At 41.5% G+C, this 11,114-nt stretch overlaps 1 protein-coding gene across 1 annotated transcript in view; it reads right to left on the reverse strand.

Annotated features, from left to right (window-relative positions):
* ARHGAP18 (Rho GTPase activating protein 18) overlaps positions 1 to 9,215 on the reverse strand; it is a 131,327-nt gene extending 122,112 nt beyond the window's left edge. The window contains exon 1 of the mRNA XM_005280237.5: positions 8,861 to 9,215. Coding sequence (XP_005280294.1) covers positions 8,861 to 8,904 — 44 coding nt within the window. The 5' untranslated portion in view covers positions 8,905 to 9,215. The remainder of the gene's footprint in view (positions 1 to 8,860) is intronic.
* Positions 9,216 to 11,114: the final 1,899 nt, after the last annotated feature.

The following is an 11,114-nucleotide window of genomic DNA, read 5'->3' on the forward strand; positions in this document are numbered from 1 at the left end:
TACCATGGGATCGATACTGCTGCAATCTATGCACCAGCGGTTGATTTAGTGGGTCCAGTGAAGAACCACTAAATCGATGGTAGAGTGTTCTCCGGTCGACTCTGGAATAAGGTAAGGAGACGCTCTCCCGGTGACCCAGCACGGTGTAGACCCTGCAGTAAAACAACCTACACTGCATCAAATCCAGCTATGTTGTTCACGTAGTTGGAGTAGCGTAACTAAGGTTGACTTACCACAGTAGTGTAGACATAGCCTTAGTGTGAAAATTACCCCAGTGTTGTGGCCCTGCCCTAAGACCCAGATTGTGAAACTTAGCCCTAGTCATGAGTATAAAGCAGCACCAAGTCTCAAATAGGCTGCTTTTGGAAGAAAAAGGAAAGGATCATGGGAATAGATATTGCTGTTTCCCTTTCTTTAGCCCATGAGAAAAGGGAGAGAAGATGCCCTAGCTCTTACAAGAAGAACCTGCATAGCATGGGGGTGAGTGAGCTTGAGGGGACAGGTGTGTGTAGAGGGCGTTGGAGGGGCAGGTCATTGGTTTGGCATTCACACTTTTGGAGGATTTCTTAGCTCTTTAGGACTGCCTCAGAAATCTCAATGTTGACCATAGCATCACTGCCATGGGATGCCACTGGTACAATGCCTACAAGCATTGCAACTGTGGAAGCGACACTGAATAAAACAGAATCAAATAGAGGAAGAGCAGTGAGCTGCGTCCTGTCCTATCCTGTGAAGGCTGACCACAAGGCAGATGTTTAATGAATTCTTAACCCCACAGTAGTCTTCATAAGTGATTTTTTTTAAAAATCAGTTTGTGGGGTTTCTTTTCCTCTTTTCTAGAAACAATCGCTTTTACTGCATGGCTGGCACCGCTCCCCTAGTGCTGGACCTCTTCATGTCAGTGGTGCAAATTCAGATATTTTTGGAGGAGTGAAGGGTAAATTCCAGTCCCCACCCTTCCCGCGGGGGGGGGGGGGGGGTGTCCTGTTCTAATTCCTGCTCATCCCCCACCTCCTCCTAAGGGACCCTGGATCTCCCTTTGCCTGGGAGTCTCCCTTCTTGGTGGCTGTGCTGTACAGGTACAGATTCCTCATGCACCAGGTCATGATACCATTTGGCCTGGTCTCCCCTCTGTCTGAATGGCGGGGCGACCAGGCAAATTTGAGTGGTGTTGCAACCCCGTGCACCAGGTCCCAATGCCATTCACTGAAAATTGCCCTGGCTGCCCCTTTGTCTGCACAGAGGGGTACCTGGGTCAAATTTCAGTAGAATTGTGACCATGCAGCCAAAGCAGCACTCAAGGTACTGCACACTAGCAAAAACTGACTAGGGCTTTGTCTACATGGAGAGTTCAACCAGGTTAAAGGTATGGATTTAAATAAGTGCACCCTTCTGGGTGAAAACGCTTATTTTGGTTTGAGAGGCTTTTTTTATTATTATTATTTTGCTTAAGTTGATAAGGAACAGTTTTAAGCTAAACCAAAGTAAGTCAAACTTAAACTGAACTAAGGGTGCAAGTTTGTGTGTAGACAAGACCTAATCCCTCAGCTCTTATGGGCTCGTCAAGGGCTTCTTCCTGTGCTCAAGAACCTCTGAGGAAAAAGACATGGGAGTTGTTGTGAGTACCTCAATAAAGATGACTGACCACTGTGCAGCAACTTCAGTTGGAAAAGCAAATAGATGGCTGGGCAGATTCATAGCGGCACAGGGAAGAATACAGAATTATAATAAAAGCAAAAAACCTGTTTAAAGAACACTAAGGTTGTAAAATTAAATGGACAAGAGTAAAAACTTCTGAAATAACAGGTAGCCATAACTATGTCTTAACTATACTTGTGCACGGGCATTATAATTCAGTATTTTAATTGTGGTCACATACAGTTTCTCAAACAATGCAATTAAGGGCCTTTAAACCGTAATACTAGCAAGAAAGGACTCGTAATGTGACTCAAGTTTGCAGGATCAGGCTAACACAATTCTGTTTTTTCTATATAGTAAGGGCCAGAATGTGGCCCGTCCTGCATGCCAGTGCAAGGCAGTAAGGCGGCTTAAGGCTCCCCTTACTCCCTCACACCAGTGTGCTGTACTGGGTCTTCCAGGGTGCAGCGGTAGCAGACTCTGCAGAGCCACTACATGCCCCACTTGTGCAGTTGGGCCAGAATGGGAGGGAATGGCTGGAAGTGGGTGAAACCTTGGCTCCACCCCCACAATATGGCCAATGGCATAGTTATGCAGGCCAGTTGGGGAACATACACTTTGCCAAGTATAGATCTCTTGCCATGTACTCCCTAGCAAGAGCAGCAGGGAGATTGGGAGGGTTATTTCTGGAAGGGAAGCACCACAATGCTGAGCTAGCTCATAACATCATGATCTACCCTAAGCGGCACATCCTACAGTCCTTACTCAAGCAAAACTCCTGTCTAATTTAAGTGGAATTTTGTGAGAATGTAAGAATTCAGTACTGGAGCCAGAGGTTGAGGGATGAAGGAAGACCTGACTAATGGCACAAAGAGAAAAGTACATTTTATTCTCTGACTCGTTTTTCTAAAAATATAAATAAAAAAGGGAAACTACAAAATCTGGCACTCTTGTGACCACTCCACAACAAAAGACCTGGCCTTAGTACTGGCTATTTCAATATATAATCTTGCAGCATTTCCTAAATTCACGTTCTAAAAATTCTAAGCCACTTTATAACAAAACATACAATTAATGCAAAATCAATACTAACATTACATTTTTTACAAAATAAAATGTATCCTGTTGTTTTCCTATTTCTTTAGCTTAATGAGTTTTAAAAACCTCCTAAAATAAAAAGAAATAGGACCCCACACAACCATGCGCTCATGAATTTACAGTCTCCTTTATATGATATACTGGAGGTATATCTTTGGTAGCATCCAGTGGCCATTCTCTCCATGAATGCTGTCTTGTCTTTATGGGTTTATTATGTCTTTGTAGTCTTCTGTTTGTTTAGTGTTTCTTGGCGTTGTGATTTGGGGCTGTTCTATCTGCTTCTGTCTCCTTTGTCTGTTGTTCTCAAGTATTGATGGGCATCTGTTTTGATTTATTTAATTATATGTTATATTTTCATATGGTGCAAAATATTTATTCTCTCAGTAAATAATTATTACAAAAAAGAAAATACATGAAACCATCTGACTTGTGCTGAGTTTTATTTTTTTCCAGACAGCCAATTTTCACAGCACAGTCAGCTATGGGAGCCTTATTTAGAGTTGAGAAGGATTTATATTTTTATTGAAGAATTAAAATATAAAGTTGTTTTGTCATCTATTTGTTTAAACAGATAGCAAGACAGTAATAAAGGTTCATAAAAATCACATCATTGGCACAGAACCTAAATATTTCCTTTTATAGAACATGGTGTAACAAGACGTTAGAAAAAAATCTTTTCCTAATAATAATAATTAATAATCTGATTAACCATGAATTAAAAATAGACATTATGTGTTTAGGCATCTAAATCAATAGGTGTTAAGTGCCTAAATACCTTTTGAGGATCAGGACCCAAGTGTCTGGTCATGTCCCACTGAAGTCAATGTTAATTTTACCATTGATTTCAATAGGCACTTTACCGTTCACCTCTTATTGAACTTGAGCCTATAACATCATCAGTCCAAGTAGGTGTTTGTGTCAGGTATCTACCAGATATTCATACCTGACCTGCTTATATCTGTTAAAGAGGTATGTTTATTTTTGTTTTTTTGTTTTTGTTTGTTTCAGGAAGGATATTTTTGAGAATGTCACTGCATCAGGCCATATCCTGTTGTTCTTGCAACTACCACCTTTGGGACCCTATTTCTGGGTATATTAACTACAGCAAAGTTCAAAGGTGAATCAGGTAGGCAAAAATCCAAACATCCTTACATTAGAAGGTGCTCATAGCTCTCATCAGTAGTTATTCCTATGTGGTGGTAACCTCATTCTATTTTTCAGTAATTACTGAATATGATCTCTATATGACAATCATCTGTGACATCTGTGCTATTTCCGTAGCATAGGCTTATCTTGTCACAAATTATGTAGTTAAAATCTTATAGGATAGAATCCATGTCATCCAAGTCCTCACTATCTAAACATCTCTTTCTATTGAAATGCCAGTGTAATGTTTGTTGTTTACTTGCATTGTAGTAGCACCTACAAGTCCCAGTCATAGACCCCACTGCACTAGACAATATAAGCTCTTTGGGGAAGGGATCATCTTTTTGTTATGTGCTTTTACAATCTAAGTATAGGACAACACACACCAGCTGGGAGCAGAAGTTAAAAATGAGACAATGCTGATCAGCACAAGGCATTGGTCTCAGCACACCAATTGCCCAGCCATTCTCAAGTCACCAACATAGCTTCCTGTTCTATTGATTCCCTGCCTATCCACTTCCAACAACCCACATTCTGGTTTATATAAACAGACATTATATTGCTCAAATTTTGGGTAAGCAGAAACCTATTCAAGGGTTTTTTTTTGTTTTTTTTGTTTTTTAAATCATGGCTCATAAATGACTTTTTTCTCTTAACTTCCAAATGATACTTTATTAGTACATGTCTCCTCTTTGCTTTATTGTATTCTGGGTTTATTCTTATTACATTACAAGTCACTAGATAGTTGCAGCAAGTATAAGCACAATTTTACAGGGAGCCTAAACTATTGAAACTGAGTAGTACTGTTCAACTAAGTTTAGATAATAAAATATCAATGTTTATTTTTACTCTTGTCTGTTTTACAATTAGTGTCTTTTAGGGTTGCAAGTTTCTTCTCTAATCTTTACTGGGAGATGAAGGGGACACATCCAAAGCAATTTATTGATTGAATGTGGGTGCATGGCGGGTCACTGCTGCTGTGACTCTACCTACCTTATAATTAGGGCCCTACCAAATTCACAGTCATAAAAAACACATTGCAGGCTGTGAAATCTGGTATCCCCCCATGAAATAGTGCTTTTGTCCTATACTATACAGATTTCACTGGGGACCAGCATTTCTCAAATTGGGGGTCCTGACCCAAAAGAGAGTTGCTGGAGGGGGGTCACAAGGTTATTCTAGGGGATCATGGTATTGCCATCCTTACTTCTGTGCTGACTTCAGAGCTGGGTGGCTGGTGAGCAGCGACTGGTGGCTGGGTGCCCCGCTCTGAAGGCAGCTGTGCAAAAGTAAGGGTGGCAATACTATACCATGCCATACTTACTTCTGCGCTGCTGCTGGCAGCAGCTCTGCCTTCAGAGCTGGGCGCCCAGCCAGCAGCTGCCACATTCTGGCTGCCCAGCTCTGAAGGCAGCGCCGCCACGAGCAGCAGCGCAGAAGTAAGGGTAGCAGTATCATAACACCCCCTACAATAACTTTGCAACCCCCCCCCCCCACACACACACACACACATATCCTGGTTGGGTCAGGACCCCTACACTTACCACACTATGAAATTTCAGATTTAAATAGCTGAAATCATAAAATTTAAGATTTTTAAAATCCTATGATTGTGAAATTAACTAAAATGGACCATGAATTTGGTAGGGCCTTATTTATAATGCTTAATCATGCCAGCTCGTGACTGTCTGGCATGGTTAGGACATGGATGTCCCTATCACTTTTGTTATGTGGATGGAACAACAAGATTACATAACTATGTTAAAGAATCAGATTACAGGCCAGGTCTAGACTGTAATCCATGCAGGCTCCTTGGGGATGCTTGAGTAGCCTTCCTTATCCTGTTATAAATCAAAGTATGAGCTGTACCTTCTGCTGTATATTGACTCAAATTACACCTTTACTTGTCTACCTGCCTTCAGATATTGCCACCCTCCACTGCTCCAAGAGTGCAACATTGTTTTCTCTGGCTGCAGTTTTGCTCCACTCATGCCCATTTAGAATGCTGCTGCAAAGATCATTTTCCTAACCAGTAGCTTTGACCGTGTCTCCCCTCTCTTTGCATCCCTCTACTGGCTCCCTTTTCTCAATCAGATCAAAAATAAGCTACTTGTCTTCATTTGCAAGGCCCTTTGTGGCCCATTCCCTACCTACCTGCCATCTCTCATTCACTACGGAAATGTTTGCTCCCACCTCCAATCAGTCCACAATGCTGGCCTCCAGTGCCCCCTTGTGCTTTCTGTCAGGGCCAGCTCCAGGCACCAGTGCAGCAAGCAGGTGCTTGGGGCGGCCAACGGAAAGGGGCGGCACGTCCGGCTCTTCGGCGGCAATTCAGCGGCGGTTCCCTCAGTCCCTCTCGGACTGAAGCAGCAGTAGAAGTGCTGATTGTGGCTTTTTTTTTTTTCCGCCACTTGGGGCGGCAAAAACGCTGGAGCCGGCCCTGCTTTCTGTCATGCTGCCCCTCATGCTTGGGAGAAGCTCCCCATAAACCTTAACAAAACTAACTCATTATGTGCCTTTAAATCTCTTCTAAAAAAACCCTCTCCTTTTCATTAAAGACTACAAAAAACTAGACAATAGTTAGGCTGCCAGTGTGCTCAGACCACTGCCTATCATGCTGACCAGCATTGCCTGTTTCCTTGTACTCTCCCATCCGTCTGTCTGTATCCATTTGTTGTCTCTTGTTTTATACTTAGATTGTAAGCTCATTAGGGAAGGGACCATCTTTTTGTTCTGTGTTTGTACAGCTCCTGGTCCATCGCTAGGGCTCCTAGGGACTACGGTAATACAAATAATTAATAATAATAATAATTAATAATAAATCCAGAAGCTACAGAAGGCCCACATTGCAAGGGAGCTGAGATCAGAAGGACCACATGGGTTAATTGTGAAGCCATATAGCAGGTCTCCACAGTGTCCCATTCCACTGGAGTGTGGAGGAGTGAGGCTTGATAGTGGAGGTTGGAGCACAATGAATGGATCTGCACATTTCACAATTTTACTGACCCACAAATACACACAGTGAAGGAGCGGGAGCATACAGCTGCAATTCTTGCCCAGTACCTGCATTATTTACTGATTTGACAAAAACAGAGCCAGATTTTCAGTTAGACCTGTGCAACTGCACAGATGCATTTGCGTGCTCTTAATTATTTGGGCAAATAGGCAAAGTGCACTTTTGGATCACGTATTTGTGCATACACGTTCCCAGTTAAATGCCTAACTGGACATGTGAGTGTTCATGTGCAAGACCAGCCGTTTGCTTACCTGATTTGTCAAGATAAAGTGTGTGCATGCAAAAGTGTGCACACATTGTGTGTTTCTAACTTTGAAAATGTGTGCCCTAATTTCTCTTTACATATAATATTGTGCTCCCCACATTCCAATTCTATTCTTAGAAAATATTTGGGTCCATGATTTTGTAAGTATTGATATGCTCCAGTTAAATATGGATAATACCAATTTCAAAGGAGTGTTGTGAGGATTAATTTGTTGTACTCTTAATGTTTTCTTGTGACATCCGATTGCTTCAGCAATTATTCAGCACCTTTAAACTTCTGTAAGTAGACAGTTCTTGTGGCATCAAAATGGGTCAAACTAGAAGCAACTCATATTATGGACAATTAATTCTCTTTTGAGAACAGTGCCCATTGTAGTTATTTAGGGCCACTGACTTCAATGGGAGTTGAGGACTCTCAGCATCTCAGAAGAAGCCCAGCACCTTACAGGAAACTTTGCAGGATCAGTTTTATAAAGTTATCCAAAGTGCATATTCTAATCACTTCACCGCCCAAGAAAATGAAGTTAAGTCTCTGGTGGAATGACATGCCTTTACAATCTATATAAAATCACTATTAATATTTAAAATTTATTTTAAGACATCTATATATCAACATTCCAGGAATCTAGCTTAAAAATAACCAACAAAAATAACTCAAATTGACCATTCAATTGTTTGTTCGGTGGTGTTTTTTCATTTATTCCTTCTAAAGATAACTGATTTTTATAAGTAAATATTTTTAAGTTAAATCCAACATTTTAATGCATATTTTCTGTTTTGAAAATGTTTCACCACAAATGTCACTGCTTTTAGAAACTGGATTTCTTATCAGGAATATGCTCTGTTAAATTCCTTTGATCTATGACTATTGCAATATATGATCGTTTACCTGATCACACAATACATGCTTGTATATTTGTACCCTTACTTTCTGTCCATGGGCATCAACAATATTTATGTTCATATTTCAGATTCTAAAGGGAGTAGTTTTAAGAAAAATTGGCTCAGCAATGTTGTCTCTCCATGGCTATATTTAAAAGAAAAAAACTGAAGCATGCTTATTTAATCATTTTGTTATAAGCCAATTACATGATTATGCTGATTACAGACCTCTGTGACATAAAACAATAGCTATCACATTTTTTAAAAAATCCTTAAAAAGAACTATTTATTGTAATGAGTTTTCAATAAGCTAATCATATAGTATCATATAATAATATATTAAAGCAATTAAGTCAATCATTTTCATTTTTTTCTCCTTATAAATTAATGCCCTTCACAACTACAGGATATGACATGGAAAACAGGCGTGATTTTTCACCTGTATTTCACTAAAATAGAAGCAAGTGAGATGACAGCTGCAAAAGTTGCTCTCCAGTTTTCTATTTAGGAACAAGGAGCATGCGGAAAATAACCTACCAGTTACAATTGTACTTGCAAAGCTAGTACCGCATAGGGGGATCTATCCCAGGTTGCATTCAACAATCATCCGAGGAGAGAGTGGGTGGCTGTGTGGTGGCAACTGGGCGCGGTGCATTTTGTAGGAGGGGTGTGCGTCTAGGCAGAGTGGAGGTGTGGGTGGGTGGCAAGGGATGTTTGGTGGTGGGAGCAAGTGTCTGAGTGTTGGGGTGTGTGTGTGTGTGTGTGTGTGTGTGTGTGTTAAAGGTGTGTGTCTCAGAGACAAATGTGTCCTCTTACCTTAGATGCAAGTAGTGCACCAGCTTGGTTACCACAGTAACCATCTTGCTGGAGTCCAATTTCTCAGCCTGTGGCACGGGAATCCCAGAACCAAGAGAAGGTCAAAGCTGCCAGTGGACTCCTCCTCCCCAGGCGGCTCGCTCCTGGCTGCTGCCTTCCTCCTTTGTCTCTCTCAGGACCAGGCACTACGGGGACAGCGGCGGCGGCTTTGCCTCTGACGCTTTCACCTGCCCTGCTTGATTAGCGCCGCTGAGCCCGTGCCTGCTGCTCATCCCTGCCGCGCGGACAGGACCCGGAGGGCAGAGGGAGGAGCGGGGCTGGCACAGCTGCGGGCGTGTGGCAGGAGCTGCAGCGAGCCCCCCTCCCAGGCAGAGCTGCGCCTCGACCCTACAGCACCGCCTCTCCCCCTCGGGGGCAGCCCTTTGGACCCCAATTAGCACCCAAGACCCCCGCCCCATTTCCTCTGCAGACACCCTGTGGCGCTGGGCTTTGGCTGAACCAGTCAGATCTGATCCAGTTATTGATCCAAACGCTTTGATTCAGCATTCATTGAAAATGTGTCTAAATGTGTCTAACACAATATTAATGCAGTGCACCTTACACGCTTAAGCTGGCATGACTGAAATCTTCACAAATCCACTTTGTATTTGGATCCTCTTGCATCTGAAGAAGTGAGGTTCTGACCCACGAAAGCTTATGCTCCCAGTACTTCTGTTAGTCTCAAAGGTGCCACGGGACCCTCTGTTGCCACTTTGTATTGTTATGGGAAACACCCTCCATCCCTTCCCTCCCCTCCTCTCGGTGTCTTTCTATTTTCATGCCTCAAACTAAAAGCCAGGCACCTGTACCAGGAAAAAGGGGAAGATTGTAAGATTTGCGGAGTCAGGCAATAAGCCTAGGAGTGACTTCTAACCAAACCTCCCCGCTTGAGCACCTGAAAGCTGGGTGTACTTGTTGCCTACTTCACTTTATATTGTGCACCATAGGGTGCCTCATGGATAGGTGTGTATCTATAACAGCTTTTGCAGTAGCTAAAACTATAGATTAGGTCAAGATTTTCATTCTCCATTTGTTCGGGCATGCTCACAACTTGCAGTAGAAGTGTAAGGTATCTTTCCCAGGCCTGAAGAAGAGCTCTGTGTAAGCGCCAAAGCTTCTCTCTCTCTCGCTAACAGAAGTTGGTCCAATAAAAGATATTATTTCACCTACCCTGTCCCTCCCCTCTCTCTATAGATATAGATATATATTACAGACATAAAAATTAGGTTAAAATATATGAAAGGATATATAAACAGGGGGATATCAAGTAGAAGTAGGAAGGTATTGTTACTACTGTATATGGAATACTGTGTCCAGTTCCAGTGCCCACACTTTTAAAAGGATTTGGAAAAACTGGAAAGGGTTCCACAAAGAGCTACAAGAATGATTCAAGTTCTGGAAAACCTAGCCTACAGTGAGAGATGAAAGAAGTTCAATCTATTCAGTTCAACAAAGAGAAGGTTTAAAAGGTGACTTGATCATGACCTGTAAGTACCTACAGAAGGAGATTTGTGATAGCAGCGATCTCTTTAATTTAGCAAATAAAGGCATAACAAGAACCAAAGGCAGCAGAAGCTGGACAAACTCAATTAGAAATAAAGTGGTTTTTTTGTTTGTTTGTTTGTTTGCTTTTTACAATGAGGCTATTTAACCATTGGAATAATTTACGTAAATATGTGGTGGATTCTCTATCACTTAGTCTTTCAATCAAGATTTGGGCATCTTTATAAAAGATATACGCTAGCTAAATCAGACATCATGAGCTTGATGCAAGAATTACATGGCACATTTCTATGCCCTAAATGATTGTAATGGTTGCTTCTGGCCATAAAATCTATGACCATCTATTTAAAGCACTCAAAAGTTAGGAAATGTCAGATTTATAGTAGTTCATGGATCTTAATTCTGAGTCCTTATGCATCCTGTGTGCTGAATGTGGCAGGAAAAATAGAAAAAATAATATGTAATGCAATTAAAGAGTGCATCATAATGTGTACACACAAAGAAGAAGAATTGCATGGACATCCATCTGGCATTTTCTAACTTTAGATTACTTGACTTTACAACCTAAACTGTGTTGTTTTAATGTGGATGGGGTTGTTTAGCGGTAAAAGCAAATTATATTATTAGTGCTGTCAAGCAATTACAAAAAATTAATTGTGATTAATTGCCCTGTTAATAATAGAATGCCATTTATTTAAACATTTTTGGATGT

Source organism: Chrysemys picta, chromosome 3 (genome assembly GCF_011386835.1).
Source record: "Chrysemys picta bellii isolate R12L10 chromosome 3, ASM1138683v2, whole genome shotgun sequence".
In the NCBI taxonomy this organism is placed as follows: Eukaryota; Metazoa; Chordata; order Testudines; family Emydidae; genus Chrysemys; species Chrysemys picta.